Source organism: Cricetulus griseus, chromosome 6 (assembly GCF_003668045.3).
Source record: "Cricetulus griseus strain 17A/GY chromosome 6, alternate assembly CriGri-PICRH-1.0, whole genome shotgun sequence".
Lineage (NCBI taxonomy): Eukaryota > Metazoa > Chordata > Mammalia > Rodentia > Cricetidae > Cricetulus > Cricetulus griseus.
The window spans coordinates 147,813,314-147,835,575 of NC_048599.1; the positions used below are offsets into that span (position 1 = coordinate 147,813,314).

At 47.7% G+C, this 22,262-nt stretch overlaps 1 protein-coding gene across 1 annotated transcript in view; it reads right to left on the reverse strand.

Annotated features, from left to right (window-relative positions):
• The window catches only part of Dennd1a (DENN domain containing 1A), a 1,920,886-nt gene that overhangs the window by 184,692 nt on the left and 1,713,932 nt on the right, over positions 1-22,262 (reverse strand). Inside the window, 1 exon segment of the mRNA XM_035446997.1 lies at positions 17,311-17,444. Coding sequence (XP_035302888.1) covers positions 17,311-17,444 — 134 coding nt within the window.

Here is a 22,262-nt window from a genome sequence, read left to right on the forward strand (position 1 = left end):
AAAATGGTTTCAGAGGTAAGAGTACTTGCTGTGCAAGCATGAGGACCTGCCTATGGATTTCCAGCATCCATGTAAGCCAGACCTGGCTGCACATGCTACCCCAGTCCTCAGGTGAGGCTGGAGATGGGAGGGTTGTTGGGATCAGTAGCTGGCCAGTCTAGCCAGAAACAGAGAGCTCCAGCTTCAGAAGAGACCCTGCCTCAAGGGAATAAGGAGAGAGTGATAGGGCAAGACACCAATGTCCTCCTTTGGCCTCTGCTGACACATGCATATACACACACACACACACACACACACACACACACACACACACACACACACACACACACACACAAGAACACGAGAGAGAGAGAGAGAGAGAGAGAGAGAGAGAGAGAGAGAGAGAGAATGGGAAGGCAATGTTAAGACAAAGCATAGAAGTGTCACAGATTCGTCCTATCCAAACAAATGCTTTTGTCACCTCGTCCTTCTAGAAAATATACAGGGATTTTTTTTTCAGAGGGCAGGTGAAGGGATGCACAACTTGGTGAAGGGAAAGGACCAGAGGCACCCGTCCCTAATAAGCCCAGGCATCCAATTGTGCCACCATTCTAACTGCGTTTCTCCTTTCATTAGAACCATCCAAGGTGCAATCACACAGAAAAGCCTTGAGCAAGAAACAGAAATTCTTCATTTTTTGGATATGAGAAGAGAAAACACAGGGCAATTTTCATAATTTCCTTTTGAAACAGCCACTGAAGTCAAGGTTGGCTCCACTGTTTTCCGGAAAAACATTAGATGCCTCTGCTAAGTGACTCAGATGCCAACACTATGATTTTCTTTTTTTCCAAAATGAGACAAAAGGATACAAATTGAAGGGGAAGGGTGACCTTTACTTGCTTGGGGAAGCAGGTTCCCTTGACCTATAAAATAGTATCTCCTGGAAAAACCCAATTGTCTGCCTTTCTCGTGTTTCCTCTCTAAAAGCTTGCCTAAGTCGAAGGGGAGCCTGAGTGGCCATGCTCACCTCCACACTTCTCACAGTAGATCAGCGCTGAACAGTGACATGATTATAATAGCTGGGATTTAAAACACTTAGTGTGTCTGGGGGAGATTGGAGTTTAGAACGTGGAACAATAATGCTCCTTCAATTATAAGTTATTGGGTGTCAGAGATGGGGGCTGTCTCAGGACGAGGTAGAGATCTCAACACAGCTAAGCCAAACCAGGGTGCAGTTTGGTCAAAATGTAGTACTTGCTCTTTCTACCTCCTAAGTGATGTGATAGAAAAAAAAAATGAGATAATTCCTCTCAAGGTGACCCAAAATGCTAAGCATTAACTTTTTTTTTTTTTTTTTTTTTTTTTTTTTTTGTGTGTGTGTGTGTGTGTGTGTGTGTGTGTGTGTGTGTGTGTGTGTGTGTGTGTGTGTACCACATGTGTGCCTGGTGCCTGAAGAGACCAGAAGATCATCAGAGCCCCTGGGACTGGAGCTACTGTTCACAGCCCTGTTGGTGCTGGGAATTGAAGCTGGTCGTCTGGAAAAGCAGCCAGCGTTCCAACCCCTGAGCTAAGCATTCTTGGCTCAGAAACATTCTAGACTTAGATTTCCATCTAACCCTGCAAAGCCATTTTCAGTAGTCATCCACTTCACACATGTCTGAACATTCTCTTCACTGAAGTCCCTTACTGGGGATACAGCTTCCTAGAGACCCCAATTTAGCAGGGACAGCAGAATAGGGATCACTTTATGTGGGGCATTCAGTGTTGATTCACATCCCAACCCTGTGGTGCTGGAGGAGCAAACTGAGGTTTAGACTGAACTTAACTAAGGACACACTTAGAAAAGAATGAAGAAAGGCTCTCAACCTAGGTCTACATCAACACCAAACCTTGGACTCAACAGGGAATTCTGAAAATACAATGTTTGTGGATGTATGGGGTCTTATCACTGAGAAAGAATGCAGAATTGGGACCCAGAAGACAAGAGTAGCCAGGGCTGACAGCAGCAGAGTCAAAGATGAAGGAACCCACAAAAGGCCTTTATAGCCTCATGACATCAACTTCAATACACAAACAAGATAGGTCTGGGGAGGGAGGAGTGTGGGAGGGTAACCCTGGGAGGGGGACCCAGGTGAGACGAGGTGGGAGTCTTTCTGGATGACCTTTGGGAGAGACATGGAAAGGATGTGTTGGCTTAGCCACTATCTGTTTTTCTCTGCCAATAACATCGCATACCTGACCCCATCACTGGGCCAGAAGGAGGTGGAACAGAGATCAGGAAGGGAATGAGTCCACTCCACCTACAGCTCTCCTGCAGCCCTCACCATCAGCTCCATCATCTACAGCTCTCCTGCAGCCCTCACCATCAGCTCCATCACCTACAGCTCTCCTGCAGCCTTCACCATCAGCTCCATCACCTACAGCTCTCCTGCAGCCCTCGCCATCAGCTCCATCACCTACAGCTCTCCTGCAGCCCTCACCATCAGCTCCATCACCCACAGCTCTCCTGCAGCCCTCACCATCAGCTGTATCACCTACAGCTCTCCTGCAGCCCTCACCATCAGCTCCATCATCTACAGCTCTCCTGCAGCCCTCACCATCAGCTCCATCACCTACAGCTCTCCTGCAGCCTTCACCATCAGCTCCATCACCTACAGCTCTCCTGCAGCCCTCACCATCAGCCTCCATCTTCAGCTCTCCTGCAGCCCTCACCATCAGCTCCATCACCCACAGCTCTCCTGCAGCCCTCACCATCAGCTCCATCACCTACAGCTCTCCTGCAGCCCTCACCATCAGCTCCATCACCTACAGCTCTCCTGCAGCCCTCACCATCAGCTCCATCACCTACAGCTCTCCTGCAGCCCTCACCATCAGCTCCATCACCTACAGCTCTCCTGCAGCCCTCACCATCAGCTCCATCACCTACAGCTCTCCTGCAGCCCTCACCATCAGCTCCATCACCCACAGCTCTCCTGCAGCCCTCACCATCAGCTCCATCACCACAGCTCTCCTGCAGCCCTCACCATCAGCCTCCACAGCTCTCCTGCAGCCCTCACCATCAGCTCCATCACCCACAGCTCTCCTGCAGCCCTCACCATCAGCTCCATCACCTACAGCTCTCCTGCAGCAGCTCCATCACCTACAGCTCTCCTGCAGCAGCTCCATCACCTACAGCTCTCCTGCAGCCCTCACCATCAGCTCCATCACCTACAGCTCTCCTGCAGCAGCTCCATCACCACAGCTCTCCTGCAGCAGCTCCATCACCACAGCTCTCCTGCAGCTCCATCAGCCTCCACAGCTCTCCTGCAGCCCTCACCATCAGCTCCATCACCCACAGCTCTCCTGCAGCTCCATCAGCCTCCACAGCTCTCCTGCAGCCCTCACCATCAGCTGCACCTACAGCTCTCCTGCAGCAGCTCTCCATGCAGCATCCTCACCAGCTCTCCTGCAGCCTCCATCACCTACAGCTCTCCTGCAGCAGCCTCACACAGCTCTCCTGCAGCCCTCACCATCAGCCATCACCCACAGCTCTCCTGCAGCCCTCACCATCAGCCTCCATCTTCAGCTCTCCTGCAGCTCCATCACCTACAGCTCTCCTGCAGCATCAGCTCCATCAGCTCTCCTGCAGCATCACATCACCTACAGCTCTCCTGCAGCAGCTCCATCACCTACAGCTCTCCTGCAGCAGCAGCTCTCCTGCAGCATCAGCTCCATCACCCACAGCTCTCCTGCAGCCCATCACCATCAGCTCTCCTGCAGCCCTCATCAGCTCATACAGCTCTCCTGCAGCCCTCACCATCAGCCATCACCCACAGCTCTCCTGCAGCCCTCACCATCAGCCTCCATCTTCAGCTCTCCTGCAGCCCTCACCATCAGCTGCATCGCCTACAGCTCTCCTGCAGCCCTCACCATCAGCATCTCTCTGCAGCAGCCCTCACCATCAGCTGCATCACCCACAGCTCTCCTGCAGCCCTCACCATCAGCCTCCACAGCTCTCCTGCAGCTCCTCACCCAGCTCTCCTGCAGCATCAGCTCCATCACCCACAGCTCTCCTGCAGCCCTCACCATCAGCTCCATCACCTACAGCTCTCCTGCAGCCCTCACCATCAGCTCCATCACCTACAGCTCTCCTGCAGCCCTCACCATCAGCTCCATCACCTACAGCTCTCCTGCAGCCCTCACCATCAGCTCCATCACCCACAGCTCTCCTGCAGCCCTCACCATCAGCCTCCATCTTCAGCTCTCCTGCAGCCCTCACCATCAGCTGCATCGCCTACAGCTCTCCTGCAGCCCTCACCATCAGCTGCATCACCCACAGCTCTCATGCAGCCCTCACCATCAGCTCCATCATCTATAGCTCTCCTGCAGCCCTCACCATCAGCTGCATCACCTACAGCTCTCCTGCAGCCCTCACCATCAGCTGCATCACCCACAGCTCTCCTGCAGCCCTCACCATCAGCTGCATCACCCACAGCTCTCCTGCAGCCCTCACCATCAGCCTCCATCTTCAGCTCTCCTGCAGCCCTCACCATCATCTCCATCACCTACAGCTCTCCTGCAGCCCTCACCATCAGCTCCATCACCTACAGCTCTCCTGCAGCCCTCACCATCAGCTCCATCACCTACAGCTCTCCTGCAGCCCTCACCATCAGCTCCATCACCTACAGCTCTCCTGCAGCCCTCACCATCAGCTCCATCACCTACAGCTCTCCTGCAGCCCTCACCATCAGCTCCATCACCTACAGCTCTCCTGCAGCCCTCACCATCAGCTCCATCACCTACAGCTCTCCTGCAGCCCTCACCATCAGCTCCATCACCCACAGCTCTCCTGCAGCCCTCACCATCAGCTCCATCACCTACAGCTCTCCTGCAGCCCTCACCATCAGCTCCATCACCTACAGCTCTCCTGCAGCCCTCACCATCAGCTCCATCACCCACAGCTCTCCTGCAGCCCTCACCATCAGCCTCCATCTTCAGCTCTCCTGCAGCCCTCACCATCAGCTCCATCACCTACAGCTCTCCTGCAGCCCTCACCATCAGCTCCATCACCTACAGCTCTCCTGCAGCCCTCACCATCAGCTCCATCACCTACAGCTCTCCTGCAGCCCTCACCATCAGCTCCATCACCTACAGCTCTCCTGCAGCCCTCACCATCAGCTCCATCACCTACAGCTCTCCTGCAGCCCTCACCATCAGCTCCATCACCTACAGCTCTCCTGCAGCCCTCACCATCAGCTCCATCACCTACAGCTCTCCTGCAGCCCTCACCATCAGCTCCATCACCCACAGCTCTCCTGCAGCCCTCACCATCAGCTCCATCACCTACAGCTCTCCTGCAGCCCTCACCATCAGCTCCATCACCTACAGCTCTCCTGCAGCCCTCACCATCAGCTCCATCACCTACAGCTCTCCTGCAGCCCTCACCATCAGCTCCATCACCTCAGCTCTCCTGCAGCCCTCACCATCAGCCTCCATCTTCAGCTCTCCTGCAGCCCTCACCATCAGCTGCATCACCTACAGCTCTCCTGCAGCCCTCACCATCAGCTGCATCACCCACAGCTCTCCTGCAGCCCTCACCATCAGCTCCATCATCTATAGCTCTCCTGCAGCCCTCACCATCAGCTGCATCACCTACAGCTCTCCTGCAGCCCTCACCATCAGCTGCATCACCCACAGCTCTCCTGCAGCCCTCACCATCAGCTGCATCACCCACAGCTCTCCTGCAGCCCTCACCATCAGCCTCCATCTTCAGCTCTCCTGCAGCCCTCACCATCAGCTCCATCACCCACAGCTCTCCTGCAGCCCTCACCATCAGCTGCATCACCCACAGCTCTCCTGCAGCCCTCACCATCAGCCTCCATCTTCAGCTCTCCTGCAGCCCTCACCATCATCTCCATCACCTACAGCTCTCCTGCAGCCCTCACCATCAGCTCCATCACCTACAGCTCTCCTGCAGCCCTCACCATCAGCTCCATCACCTACAGCTCTCCTGCAGCCCTCACCATCAGCTCCATCACCTACAGCTCTCCTGCAGCCCTCACCATCAGCTCCATCATCTACAGCTCTCCTGCAGCCCTCACCATCAGCTCCATCATCTACAGCTCTCCTGCAGCCCTCACCATCAGCCAGGGCTCTGCATGCTCCAGGCTGCAGACTACCATTAACAAGGTGATTGATTACCTGAGGTCCTGGGTGCCCCAACTGAAATCTTACAACAACAGTGATTTGCAGAGTTCTAGCAGGAAATTTTGGGAAAGCCCAAAAGAGTTACAGCTCAGAATGCAGGTACCTATCTCCAGCCATACCACACCATCATCTACAACCACACTAAACGTGCCCGATCTCATCTGATGGTCTAGTCTTCAGCATCAGTGAAACAAGGTGGGTGCTTTTCCAGTAGCCCATGGTCAGTGAAAACAGAGAGCAGACTTGAGTCTTGGTCCCTTGACTCTGGCTCACCGTTTCATTTCAGGTTAAATGTTTGAGTGAGCGCTTTCCTTGGCTGGTCGATCTCCCACACTTCACACCCTGTATTGCCTGCAATGCCCATGTTGAGCTCTCTGAATCTCTCTGCCCTATCTCCTTTGGACCATCCATCACCAGTGTCTTAGTTTGGGTTTTTGTTGATATGATAAAGCACCATGACCAAAAGCTACTTGGGAGGAAAGGGTTTATTTCATCTTTCAGCGTGTAGTGTATCATCCAGGGAAGTTGTGTCAGAAACCTGGAGGCAGGAACTGAGGCAGAGGTCATGGAGGAATGATGAGTACAGACTTGCTCCTTCTGACTTGCTCAGCCTACTTTTTTATGCCCCTCAGGACCACCTGCCCAGGAGTGGTACCACACTGATCATTAATCAAAACAGTATCCCACAGATTTGCTAACAGGCCAATATTAAGGAGGTTTTTTCTCAGCTGAGGCTCCCTCCTCTCTGATGACTCGAGCTTGTGTCAAATTCATATAGGACTAGCAGCACACTCAGTGACCTCCCCTGGAAGCAGAGGCTCATCCCTTGGGTGCTGGACATTTACATACATGCTCTTGTATATGTAAATGTCTGCTGAGACTAAGGGTAATCACGCCTGAATCCAGAGTGTGTCCAAGTCCTGGGCGCATGTCATCAGAGGCCATGAGACCTTGGGAAGTCACTCCACACTCAGAACCTCAGCTTCCTCCTCTGCCTGGTAAAGAATAAGAACAAGGATTTCATGGAAAGGCAGCAGGATCAGAACCTCAAATTCTCAAGTGAAAGAAAGGATGGATGGAGGGATAAGTGGGTGGGTGGGTGGATGGATGGGTGCATGGATGATCACCCTTCCAGCAGAAACCCAAGGGCAAGGGCATTTTCAGCTTGTTTGGTAGTCCTGGAACTTGGCAGGAGGAAGATCTCAGTAAATGCACCCACCCCTTAAGGGTGCATGAGTACAAAGGAAGCTGCATACTCCTGTTTAGATATATAGGAACATAAGCCTGCCATTCTGACCCCTCGTCTCTGCCTCTGCAAGCAGCAGGTGATGGGAGCAGACAATGCTGAATGAAGATAAAACAGGCCATGTGCATGAAAAGCTCCTAGTCAGCATGACACAGGTGCCAGCTGTCACTTGGGCTAATGCACAAGACCTAGGCAGACCTTCTCTGGTTCAAAGAGGAGCAGCAATTTGAGCTGGAGATGATATCATCATCCTAGGAAAAGCACCAGCTGCTAAGCAAGGGATTCAGGGACAGCATTAACCATCTCAGCAGGAGGTGACAATCTATTTTTGGAAATGCAAGAGGGAAACTTGAAGCAGATGGGGAGATGAAGTCATGCCTTTGAATCATCTCCTCTGATATCTGGGTTCCCGTCACTTCTGTCTCCAGTCTCTTACTTACTCGACACCAGCACTAAGAGCATCAGTCTCTAGGAACGCTATGTGTCAAAAGCAGACAACATCCCATTCTCTGTCTGATTTCTCCCTTGCTTTAGATGGGAGTCATGTGGAAAGAGTCATGTGGTCAGGTGGAAGATGGGACAAGACCAGGGCAGGCTGACCAGTGAGTGACTGCCTGGGCCTTTCACTAGATGGCATTACTTTGGTAAGTCTCCAGTGGCCAAGTCTGTTCTACATTCTTGGGAGACAGGTCAAGTCATGCTGATCAGAGAGGCCAACAATGGCCAACCTCCCAAGAGATAAAACCTTTCAATTCAATTAGGCAGATACACTTGAGCATCTGCTTTGTGCAGGTGATCAACAAGTCCATCAGACTTTGAAGCAGGAGAAAAAGAGAAGGAAATAAAGTAACTAACGCAAGTACCATAAAGAAAACTGTCCAGAGCTATTGGGATCTGCCCCACATGTGGGCAGAGAAGGCCTGGTGGAGAAAGTAAAAGCTTAGCAGGAGTTTAAAGAATTATTAGAACTGAGGCAGGTCTAGAGGCACATGCCTGTCAACCCAGCACCCAACTACTGGAAGTAGGAGGATCAGGAGTTCAAAGCCATCTTCAGCTACCTAATAAAGACAGCATTGGGAGCTAGAGGAGACACAAAAGATGAAGTCACAAGCTCTCAGCAAATACATGGCACAAAGAGAGATCAAGAGACTGATGCCTAAAAACCAAGCATGGTGCTGAAAAAAATAGCTCAGTTGGTAACTGGCTTGACTTGCAAACAGGAGGACTTGAATTCAACCCCCTAGAATCCACAAAAAAAAAAGATGGGCACAGAAGGCCCACATGGCATGCAATCTCAGCACTAGGGAGGCCAAGGCAGTTGCTGGAGCTTGCTGAGCAGCCTAGCCTGCCTGGTCAGTGACAGACTCCACCCCACATACCACAGTGGAGGCACCTGAGGAATGACATTGAGGTTGTCCTCTGGTCTATACACGCATGTTCACACATGTACATATTTGCACACACACACACACACACACACACACACACACACACACACACACACAAGAACAACAAGTCACAGAGGATGGAAGTAGAAGAAATTGGGACTGTGCAAGGTGAGGCTGCAGGGGTGGGGAGGACTCTCTAAGGCAAGTTAAGGAGCTTGAGCTGCAATTTGGAGCAATCCAGACACATCAGCATTCTGTCTCCATGAAGGGAATGGTCCAGTTTCACTGCTCACCTGTGGTAAAGCATCCTGACCAAAAGCAACATGGAGGAGGGAGGCAGGGTTTTGGACTTACAGTTCCAGGCTATACACTCCACCGCTGCAGGGACATCTCAGTGGCAGAGCTGAAGGCACTGGTTACAGCACATCCATAGTCAAGGGCAGAGGGAAAGAAATGAATGTGTGTCCATGTGCTCCTCTTTTCTACAGTTCAGGATCCTCAAGCCCAGGGAATGGTGTTGCCCATAGTGGGCTAAGTCTTGCTACATCAATGAAGACAATACCCATAGTGGGCTGGGTCTTGCCACATCAATGAAGACAATCAAGACAGTTCCCTAGTGGATTGCCACAGGTCAGCCTGAAGTAGACTATCTTTCACTGGGACTCTCTTTTGGGGTAAGTTTTGTGTCACACTGACAATTAAAGCTAGCCATCACAGACAACCATGCAAATAATTAACTCGATAGAAGCTTACTGTTTTGTTTTTTTTCTGTTTTTACTGTTTTTTTTTACTGTTTTTAAAGGCAGGGGCCTTTACTCTGACCCACTTAGAGCTTCACTTTCCCATTGAAAGCCCAGTGGAGAGCATTGCCCTCTGTTTTCTGAAACAATGCACTTGGCTCCACCCCGAGGCGCTGAATCATAAGTGCTAACTTAGGAAGGCAATTGAGGAGGAACCGAGCACTCATGCCCAATGGTTCCCTTCGAGAAGCTGCAAGACATTATTGAACAGGTTTTTTGGCTTTATTCACTAAAAATAAAAAGTCTTTGCTGAGAAATACAAACTCTTTCACCATAATAAATGCTGTTTTGATAACAAAACTGTACTTTTCTCAAATACCCAGATGGAAGACCATATGCAAAAGAAAAAGAAAAAGAACTCCAAGGAGTTTTTTGATTGGCCATCTGCTAAAATTGGACTGCAAGCCTTCATTTTCCTCCAGCCTTCACAAAAATCTCTACTGAAGAGCCTCTCGCTTCCGCCTGGCGCCACCTGCTGATGGCATTTGGGTAAGGACTTTGTTCACCGGCAGCAGGTAAACAGGGTTTACCCTTTCATGGATAAAACGAACTCACTACTAATCCATGCAAGAAACCACAAAGCTCCAGATTTCTTTGTTGTTTTACAGTGACTCACACCTCCTCTACCACACACTCACACACACACACACACACACACACACACACACACACACTAATGCACTCGTACCAACACACACATCCCAACACACACACACACACACACATCAATACACACACACACACCAACACAAAACACCAACACACACACACACACACACACACACACACACACACATCTCTACACATCCAAATACACACACCTACTCACCAACACACACACATCCAAATACACACACACACACACACACACACACACACACACACACACACGCACGCACGCACGCACGCACGCACGCGCGCAAACACACACACACACACACACACACACACACACACACACACACACACTGCAGAGGCACCAGTCCCCTGTGTCTGACAAAGCTTTGCACTTGTCTTTGCCTGAGAAAGTACATGTCATGGTTCGGTACAGGGATGACCTATCTATTTGAAGAAAATGCCGGCACCTCCATGAGGGTGTTCCTTATAATGTTATTTGTTAAACAACAACAAATAGGAGAACTACCTAACACAAGTTATGATCTCTTCATATAATGGACTGTGATGTGCCACTGAACTGAAAAGAAGTTGCAAGTACACGGTGGGGTAGAGGCAAGCTAATGAAGAACAGTGGTTACTGTAGCCCTATGTTTTCAAGGAGAATCTGTTTCTGTTACAGCCCTATTTGTCTGTAGATAGGGAAAGGCTGAAGGGATACACATTAAACAGTTCATCTCTAATTCGTGGGAACTCTTTCTTCTATGGCCATACCACCCTGAACTCACCTCATCTCCCCCAGGAAATGGGTGCTTTGCTTTGGAAAACAAGGCATCACTATGTAGCCCTGGCTAGCCTGAAACTCACTATGTAGACCAGGATGGCTTCAAACTTCTCTGCCTCCCAAGTCCTAGGATTAAAGGCACGTGCCACCATACCTGGAGACTCTTTAGACTTTTTAATTCACATAATCAAATATTAGTTGAACCCTTAATGTAAAGGCATTATTTTTTAGCAAACCAGAGGAGCCAATAAAATAATGCCACATTTAAAAATCAGGTTTGTAGCTAATATGAATGGCATTATTAAACACTAGGAGCATTTTCCCTGTTGGATCTTGAAGGCCCAGGTATTACAGGACTGACTGATAGCCTGTGGTATTGTTGTGGGGTGGTAGGTTAGTCCTCCCAGGAAGTTACTTAGGTTGTTGCTTTTGCCCAAAAGGAGCTTGTATAATGCTGGTCTCTTCTCTTTCCGTTCCCATTGCCAAGAGGTGAGCAGGCCCCTCCCAACATGTCCCTGCCATAGTGTGTTGAAAAGAAAAACAAACAAACAAACAAACAAAAACAAGGCAACAGGGCCACCCAGTCACTAGCTTGGACTTGAAGTTCCAAAACTTTGAGCAAAAACTACCTTATCTCTCTGCAGGCTGATTGCTTTCTGTATTTTGTTATAGTGACAGGATACTAATTCACACAGAGATGAAGTAATAGGGCTGAAGGAAGAAGGGAACAGAGACTCCAGAAGGATTAGATGTCAGGGGAGTCAGAAGATCACAAATTAGATCAGAAACTATCCAGTTCAAAATATTTCAGCTTCAATCAAATGGACATTGATATTACAGGCCTTAAAGTGCTAATACAGGAAGCTACTGAAGCCATCACTTAGTCCAACTTCTGACTTTTACTGCAGAGAAAAGTGTCCCCTGGATGGATACAATAAAGCCGCCAGCACCTGCTCAGCCCCGAGGAAGTTATCTTCCTTCTTAACTAATTCAGCTGCACTTTCTTGGGCACCATCTTGTACCCTCACCAGACTCCAGAAGTGTCCCACTTTCTTCAACTCCATCATCCCTGAGTCCTCTTGGTGCTACCTGATGAAACCTCCTCAAATCTAAGCCTCCTCTTCTCCAGACCCCTGTTCTCCATGTCACAGTACAAAGTTCTGCACTTTCATCTCAAGGTGGGAGCTTTCTGAGACTTCGATGTAGCCTAGGTTGGCCTTAAACTCTCAGCTCTCCTGTCTTTACCTCCTGGGCACAGGAATCACAGTGTGTATGACTATTCCCAGATCAATGTCAGCACATGCCCCCCCCCAAACACACACACATCAAGTTTCACTTCTTTACCCTCCTCCACCTACTCTACACACCAATGGATATATTTCCAGTTCTATAGCCTGGCCACGCCTCCAGTCCTCTCAACTGGCCTCCCTAATTAAGTTGTTTAATCTGACATTCAAGATTGTCTATGGTCTTGAATGGATTCAACTCACAGTTTGTCTACTGTCAAATCTTCTAAACATCAAACAGCTCAGCATCCCTGTGGTCACGGTTTTCCTCTGCTCATGTTTCCAGTGTGCCATTCTGTTCCATGAATCTGTGCTTCTGTACACACTTCTTAGGTTTTGTGGTGATTTGGACAAGCCACCCCCATAGGCGCCTGCACCTGAACAGTTGGTGCCCAGTTGTTGTTGGTGTTTGGGAGGTAAGTGTTCAGAGTTAATCATAAGGAGGAAGTACTTAAGACAGACACAAAGAAAGAAGTCATTCCTTAGTGAACATAAGAGACAAAGGGGACAACACACTTCACATCAGAAATAGTAAAAGCCAAAAACTACCAACAACAAAACCCAGGAGGATGTCTGCTTGCATCACTTCTGTTCAACAGTGTGCAGGGGTCAAAGATATGAGAAGAAAGTTAAGGATGTCCTTGGCTTAGGGAGGCATAACTCATGTCCATGGATCAGAAGATCCAGTGTTGTTAAGAAGTTAGTTCTGCTCAAATGGTATAAAGATTGAACACAATCTCACTCAAAGTCCCCGTGGGATTTGGGGCAGATTGATATGGAAATTGACAATAGTCTCAAATGTGAGTAGAATATCATGCAAACAGGCTATCTATGCTGTCCAAAAAGATCTATATCCCTGCAAGACATATAGTGACTACAAACACTAAAATAATCACTCTGCAGTAGAGAAATACAACAGACATTGTAAGAACTAATTTAACCAGCACCACCAGGAATATGACATTGGCATCATACACCTCCTGGTATGCTGACTTGAGGTCACAGCATCTTTTTTGTGTTATTTTTGATAAAATAAATAGTGAAATCTAAACTGAACTGTGACAGAAATCAGATAAAATCAAATTGAAGATCTTTCTGAAACAACAAACTGGCAATACTGCTCAGAAAATCAAGGTCATGAATGCCAAAGATGGAAGGATTGTGACAGCTTCAAGGAGGCTAGCAGGAAGTGACAACTAAATCAAATCAGGGGTCCCAGTGAGATCCCATACTACAGGAGGGCATTAGAATATTATTTAATAGTACATCAGTGTTCATTCCCAGTTTCAGTGGCTGTGTACATGTACATGGGGAGACTACAGGGAGGGGGAAGAAGAACAAACTGTACTAACTTTATAATATGAATCTAAAATCATTTCAAAATACTTTGGAAACTGATAAGACCTGAGGGAATCTGCCACCAACATTCATTACAAAAAAAAAAAAAAAAAAAAAAAGTGTGCTGATGGAAATCCTGATGGTCAACCAAAAATAAAAGTAGAGAGCCCAGACCTAAAGAAAGAATTCAGAGTGCTGGGGACAGTAGAGGTATGTGGTATGTATCAAAGCTAAATGTATTTGGTTCCCAGGTTCCTTAAAATAAACAACTTTTCATTGGATGTGGAGGCACAGTCCTGCAATTTCAGCAGTAAGGGGTACTATGAGTTTGAGGCAGACAAACAAGACAAAACATTTAACATTTGAAATCATAAAGAATAATGATATGCTACAGAATTATCAGTAAAATATATTGCAAAAGCATGTAGGTTTTTAGGATAGAGACAGGCCTGTGAAGTTTTAAGCTGTTTGGATTTTCTTAGGACTATGACAATAATTAATGGTAAATATGATAAGCTCAAGGATGCTCTGCAAACCATCAACTATAGGATTGGGATAAAAAAGTAAAAATATTTTTAAATAGATATATTTAATGAACCTAAACAAGAAACAGAGTAAATTTTTAATTCAATTACTCTAAACAAGATATATAGAAGATAATTAGCAAAATTCTAGGCCCAAATTCCAAGACAATATAACACACTAAGTGTCACATATACAATAATTACATACAATAATTAAAAGGCACAGAGTGCCAAGCAGGCTAAAATACAATAACTTATGTGCATGCTCTCAACAAAAATCACTCTTTTAAATGTGGATAGATTGAAAGTAAAAGAATAGAAAAGTCTGTTGTAGAAATACTAAGTCAATAAAAACTAGAACATGCCTGTCAGTATCACAGAAAGCAGACTTCAGGACAAAGAAATCATCTTCTAAAGAAATCTAATCATTAAACTAAGAACATTTTGAAACACATGCAAAGACAGAATTTAAGAATCACGGACAGAATTTAGAGAAGAAACACAATTACAGCCATAGTTGGAAATTTCAGTAACTGGCAGTAAATCAGTAAAAGAAGATAAAACACTACAAAGAACTAATTAGACCTGACGTATATAGAATGCTACATCAGTCATGCCAGAATACAAATCATTTCAAGTGTACATGAGATGCTCACCAAGACAGATAACATATGGGTCTCAAGCAAATGTTCAATACATTTTTAAAAAGACTGAGGGAGCAGCAGGAAAAGGCGCCTGCTGCTAGGCCTGGCAGCTTGAGTTCAATTCCTAGGACCCACATGGTAGGAGGAAAGAACCTATTCCCAAAGAGCATTGTCCTCTGCCCTCCACACATCCACACTAACAGTGACACCAACAAAAAAGATGTAAGATAATCGTGTCTTATAAAAATTAAAAAGCTTGAGATATTAAGTATATATTATATACAATAATTATATATAATATACCAACATTAACAAAGTAAAATTGAAATCAATAACAGAAAATATTTAGAAAATATCCAAATAATTGTAAAACTAAACAATACATTTATAAATAGCCCACAAGCAAGAGAATTCTAAAGAAAAATAGAAAGACCATAAGTAATAATAAAAATGCAAAATATAAAACCATCTGAGCAGTATCCAAAGCAGAACATACAGGGATATTTATTGTATTAAGGTTTCAGCTGGGAGGAACCCTACAATAGAGACCCTGCCTCAACACATGGTGGAGAGAAAGAACCACCTCTGCCCACTACATGTGAGCCATTGTCTCAGGCAGGCCACATGTGAGCCACTGTCTCAGGCAGACCACATGAGAGCCACTGTCTCAGGCAGACCACATGAGAGTCACTGTCTCCACATGAGAGTCACTGTCTCAGGCAGGCCACATGTGAGCCACTGTCTCAGGCAGGCCACATGTGAGCCACTGTCTCAGGCAGCCCACATGTGAGCCACTGTCTCAGGCAGGCCACATGTGAGCCACTGTCTCAGGCAGGACACATGAGAGTCACTGTCACAGGCAGACCACATGAGAGTCACTGTCACAGGCAGGCCACATGTGAGCCACTGTCTCAGGCAGGCCACATGAGAGGCACTGTCTCAGGCAGGCCACATGTGAGCCACTGTCTCAGGCAGGACACATGAGAGTCACTGTCACAGGCAGACCACATGAGAATCACTGTCACAGGCAGACCACATGAGAGTCACTGTCACAGGCAGACCACATGAGAGTCACTGTCACAGGCAGACCACATGAGAGTCACTGTCTCAGGCAGACCACATGTGAGCCACTGTCTCAGGCAGACCACATGAGAGTCACTGTCATAGGCAGGACACATGAGAGTCACTGTCTCAGGCAGGACACATGTGAGTCACTGTCTCAGGCAGGCCACATGAGAGTCACATAATAAATACACCTGAGTCAATAAACACCACAGATCCACGTGCTTACCATCCATCCATCCATCCATCCATCCATCCATCCATCCGTCCGTCCATCTGTTCTAATGCTGGAGACCAAACCCAGGGTCTCACACACATAGGGCAAGGGCTCTACCACTGAGCTTCTAGCCCCCATGCTTCTCTTTAAAAATGAGAAAGATGGGATTTTTGTTTGTTTGTTTTTGTTTTCTTGCTCCCCCTCCCCCCAGGACACGGTTTCTCTGTGTAGCCATTGCTGTCCTGGAACTTGCTCTGTAGACCAGATTGGCCTTTAACTCAGAGATCCACTTGCCTCTGCCTCCTGAATGCTGGGTTTAAAGTAGTGTGCCCCACTGACCAGAAAGCAAGCTATTTTTGTGTTTGGTAACTCTCAATCTTATTTTGAATTCTAGATTTTCATATTAGACCCTAAAACAACATTGAGCCATTCAAACAGACTCTAGGCCTCTGTGTTGGCTCTAGATTTAAATCTTACTTCTTGATCAGACTCCATGATTTCTCAAAGCCTTAGTCTTTTTTTCATAAAATGGAGCTATTCATAAAACTAATGACATAAAATTATTCTAGGGTTAAAACAAATCATGTTAAACAGCTAGCACAATGCCCAGACTACAGTCAAAAGTGCTAAAGTACCTGACTTGTCCCAGAGAGACCAAGGTTTGCTGCAGCTACCCTTAGTTCATTGTTATGGCATGCTCTGCAGAACTTGTCAAAAACAAAAACTAAACTAAACATTGATTCTGAGTCTGACTTCCCCACCACTAGTATTTCAAACCAGTAGCAAGGCTCTGGAGTATCTTATGCGCAAACACACTGCTTTCAAGGCGGAAGGGACGGACGATTGGACAGACGATTGGAAAGTTGATTCTGGCCCAAGTTTAAAGCAGGACATGAAGAAGGCTTCCCATGTCGGGTTGTTAGTCCTGCCCACCCTCCAGGTTCCCCCGAGATGGCCCATTCTACTTGTGGGCTCCACACCTGTTTCATCTTCCCAATTTGCTGATTCCCCGACTCCATGAACCAGCTCTAGCACCTGTCACTTCAATTTACCTACCTGCCGCCCTGCCTGTTCCACTCGGAAAGCTGCCTCGATGGCTGCCAACACACACGGTATACAAGCAAGTTGCTCAACTTCCTGGTGTCCACTTGGCCCAGGTCACAGCACACAGGACCAGGGACACAGCTGCAGTCACAAGCATTAATTATCATTCAAGGGCCACAGGCCAGTGAGCCATCTACCTGAGTGACAAAGAGCTGGAACTCATCAGGCAGAATCCATGAGCGAGGGTAGAAGTTGTACTCGTCTGGAAACAGGTTCTGCATGATTCTCAGCGCTCTGCTCAGAGTGATTTTCCGAACCATCTCTGTCATGCCTGGGAAGAGGAGAAGCAGTGAGGCTCAGCAGGGAAGGCCACCAGAGACTTTTTTTTTTTTTTTTTTTTTTTTTTTGAGACAGGGTTTCTCTGTGGCTTTTGGAGGCTGTCCTGGAACTAGCTCTTGTAGACCAGGCTGGCCTTGAACTCACTTAGATCTGCCTGCCTCTGCCTCCCAAGTGCTGGGATTAAAGGCTTGTGCCACCAACGCCCGGTACACCACCAGAGACTTTTAAAGCCTCCCACCCACCATGGTCACCTTCTTGGGCCACATAGGCTCACAGATTAGGAGGATCTACTAAAGCAGGGAGAATCGGTCCAATTATTTCCCTTCCCTATAAACGTGAGAGGACCAGCTTTTGCATCCATTTGAGCCTCAAGTCCAAGACTATCCTTTGTCATCTTTATGGGTAATGACGTTCTTTCTATCTCACACTTAAAACTGAGCCCCTTTTCATTACACGGCCAGGGCACATTATTTCAGGGATCCTTCCCATCCTGTTCCCCAGAGAAGATTACCTAGTGGATGCTGGTGACATTATGAGAAACTTAATTAAGCTGCTTTGTTTTAATCTTTTATGACTACTGAAGATATAAAATAGAAAAACACACACCTTTCAGCATAAAACCTGTCTCCTTGAATCAAGGACAGGAAGGTGATGCATCCACAGCATAACTGATAGTATTAATTATGGGGAGATGCGGTGCTTAGTCAGTACTGGTTTGGACATCTCCCCTCCCCCCTCATTCATTTGCCCAGAGGGAACCAAAATGTTTCCCTTAAAAACATGTGGACATTTTGTTCTTTATGTGTGTTTGTGTATGTGTGTATGCCTGTGTGCTTGTGTTCTTGTGGGTAGCTGGGTATATATGGTTGTACATCTGGAGGGCAACCTTGGGTGTCATTCCTCAGGAGCTGTCCACCACTTTTCTCATTGTGTTGGTGGGGGGGGGGCTGTGGCCTCCACTTTATTCATTGAGGCAGAGTAATCAAGTCTGGCCAGCTTGCTCTGCGGATCCTCTGTCTTGCAAGCACTGGAATGGCACACAGGCCACCATGCCCACCTGGCATTAACATGGGTTCTGGGGATCCCAGCTCCTGTCTTTTTTTTTTTTTTTTTTGAGACAGGGTTTCTCTGTGTAGCTTTGGTGCCTATCCTGGCACTTGCTCTGGAGACCAGGATGGCCTCGAACTCACTTAGATCCGCCTGCCTCTGCCTCCCGAGTGCTGGGATTAAAGGCGTGCACCACCAATGCCCGGCCCCAGCTCCAGTCTTATTGTTTACACAAGAGCTTTACTTGCTGAGACATCTCCCAGTCCTGCCTTGGTTATAGAGACAGGGTTTCTCATTGGTCTGGAGCCCAACACCTAGGTTAGACTGTGTGGGCCATGAGCCCCAAGGATCTGCCTGTCTCTGATTCCCAGCACCAGGACTACAATAGCCACTACCACATCTGGCTCTTTGACGATCAGGTCTTCATCCTTGTGTGGCATCTTTGTTGTCATGGAGGGCACTGGCATCTCTTGCATGCGGCTCATGTAGATGTGGGAAGTGGTGTCTTCTCCCACTACAACCCCTGCTCAGAGTTATCTGGGTTTCTAGCAGAGCCAGGCCCATGCTCCCAGGATAAATTCAGAATGGCAGTGATGGCTGATATTAGGTCTCAAACCCTGGGACAAATGACTGAGGTGCCTATTTAACACATTAAAGTGGACCTGGTCACCAGTTTCTCCCAGCATCCCTACCTGTTACAGGGTATGACTGGCATACCCTACTCTCTAGCCAGGAGTTGGGCTTCCCTTCCCCCTATATAATCCAGACGTTTTGGTTACTCACCCTATTGTACCTGTGGCCTCCTGGCTGCCACACCTGGTTCCCCTCTCTCCCCTCTCTTTTCCCCTCCTCTTCTCCCACATGGCCCAGCTCCATCTGTCTGGTCATGTCCACTCTGGACTCTCCCAGATGTTCCTGCCTCTGGCTTTGTTCTCCCTTTCATCTATAATAAGCTTTCTCCTCTCCAAGCCTAGGAGCAGTCATGTTCTTTCCTTTTTATTTTATTTTTTTTCAATCACCAAGGCCCCACAGGCTCCATGCCCTGAAGACTCCAGTGCACATGCGCACAAACACCCAAGGCCCTGTCGGTTCTATGCCCTGAAGTCTCCAGGCCCCTCAGGCTCCAGGCCCCCTCTGTGCTTAAAACAAGCTCTCCCCACTTGAGTGCTTCCCTGGGCTCTAGAACCCACTGTGACTTGCAGTGGCTGATCCGTCTGTTTCCCTCTGCTAAAAAGTTCGGCTCCATTCTACAGCCGAGGTTTTATGTGTTTTTCTGACCTCTATGTTAATAACTTATCTTTTGCTCCTTGTGTTTTAGGATTACCTGGGGCACACAAGGAACTGAATGGGGCTTTGGCCTCATTCTCTCTCATGCCTCATCTCTCTACAACCTTGTTTTCATTCCTCCTAGCCTACCCAAAGGGTTAGGAGGGTCTTACTGTCTATGACTATAGCCAGTGCTTGGGCTCCTGCCAGCTCTCACCATACTCTTGAGGCTGACTGTGTCCCTGGGTAACTCACTGAGGTCTACCCTTAGACATCTCCTATGGCAGTGGTTCCCTGTTGATTGGCAAAAGCGCCTGACTCAAGTCACAGCTACTGATAGCAAGTGCTTGCCTTGGGCAACTACTCTGAGCCCTGAATTCTTCTGTTGAAGTCACAGGGCCTGATGGGTCTTATCCCATTGGAGTTAACAAAGAGCACACAGCTTGGTCCTCAGCCTCACCCACGTCACAAACTGAGCCATACTTGAGGCACTATTCAATCCTAGCACCATTCATAACCATGATTCCCATCATTAAACAAAGAACCACATGATAACTGCCAAACAAATTTTCCACGCCCACCTTCTCCTCCATCTTCACCATCATAGCTCACCTTATTCTCACCTGAACCCATTTCCTCTCTCAGCTGCCTCCAAAGTGACTTGCTGGCTGACCTTTCTAAAATGAAAGCTAGCCTATGTCACAGTTTGGTTTAAAAGGGTCTTCGGCTCCTAGTGATTTCCAGGCTACAGCAGCACTGTGCTTAGGTCCCTGCTGTCACTCCCCCCCACATCCCACTGGACCCTCTGGGGCTATCTACATCACCTGCTCTCAGCTGGATGAGCAGCAGGCTAAAGCTATCTGTACTGCTGCAGCTCTCTGTGTAGTGTCGGGGAGAGGCACACCGTTTCCTCCAGGGTCTCACCCAGCCTGCCTGCTTCAGGCTACATACATGTCCTTTCTCCAGCACAGCACTTACACTGTGACTCACTCTTACCTGGACCAGTGCTTGACAGCTGGCCACCTCACAGCCTGCTCGCTGAAGCTCCCTTTCTACCTACAGGGAAGCCCCAGACTGCCCTGTGCCACTTCACACCTCACACCTGGAATCTCAGAAGAAAATCGCTGCCTGCAAGCTAAGAAATGACAATTTTGGACTGTCCTAAAGCAAAGACAGGGCCAGGTATTGTGGCATGCCTCTGGAATCCCAGCACTCAGGTAGTGGAGGCAGGAGGATCACAGCAAGTTTGAGGCCAGCCAGACCGACACAGTGAGTTCCAGGCTATCCAGGGTTACACAAAGAAACCTTGTCTCAAAACCAAAAAAAAAAAACACCAAAGCAAAGACCTACCTAAATCAGAATATTCATGAAATGAATTTCTGGACAAAAAATTATGCATAGAAAAGCAGATAACATCTAATACAGTGACACAGACCAGATAAATTCCATTATGAGTGTCCTGAAGTTCTCAGTTTATGCTGCATTTCTAGCACATTCTCTCCTGGAGCATCCCCCGGATTGTACTTAGGGCATACACCAGGCATGGGAAATGTGCATTTAGAGTCATAGGGTATGTGTGAGGCCACAACAGGAGCCAAAAGTCAGTCAGTTCTGGCTGGAGTTACCCGCTGCCTTGGCAGGTTAATGTCTGTCCAAGGCGGAGGGTGTGGCAGCACTGTTCCCTCGGTTCCCAAGGCTGCTGTGTCATCACAGTTAATTAACTGCTGTTTGCAAAGTGGAAAATTACGAGTTCCAGTCACTGGCATGTTGAATATAGAATGGAGCAAGCTTGCCTCTTTGGAGCAAATGTTCTTGTATAAAGCTAGTCCTTCAAGAGTACTTTTTCCTCTACTTTCCTCATGTAGCTGCTTAGCTACTTCTTTCTCAATCTCAGCATCAGGGGAGATGGGAGCAAAAAGAAAATGTAGAGGCAGCCTCACCAACAAACTGTGAGTCACATACAATAAGTCTGTGCCGTTGTCATGGAAATTGTTTTATTTCATGACCTCAAAAAGTCCTTTTTTTTAAGCTCATTAAAGTGGTATGCAATGACCCTGGCTGCTAGGCTCTTGCTCTTTAACAAAAACCTTTCTCCTGTCTGAAAATAAATTTGACCTTGGGATAACTTCCCCAAAACCAATATGGTGGGATATCTGCTATGCTGGCAAAGAACAGGGCTCATGGCTAACATGAACTTGGGTTGTTGAGCTGCATGAACACCAGGCAGGAAGCTGGAGCCCCAAGCTTTTCTCAGTGGTGATTTTGTGACTCTACATAAGCTTTGCAGAGGACCTCAGATGACGAGAGATGATGACACCTGCGGGCATCTAAGCCAAGACAGATGTGGACCCTGTCTCCTTGTGTCTCATCTTTTACTGAGGGCCAGGAACAAGTCCCTGGAAGTTTTGCAAATGCTCTACTAAAGATAAATGTTCCATACGGATTGGCAGCCATGTTGTGCTTCCTACCCTGTACCCTTTCAAGTGAACCAAGTACT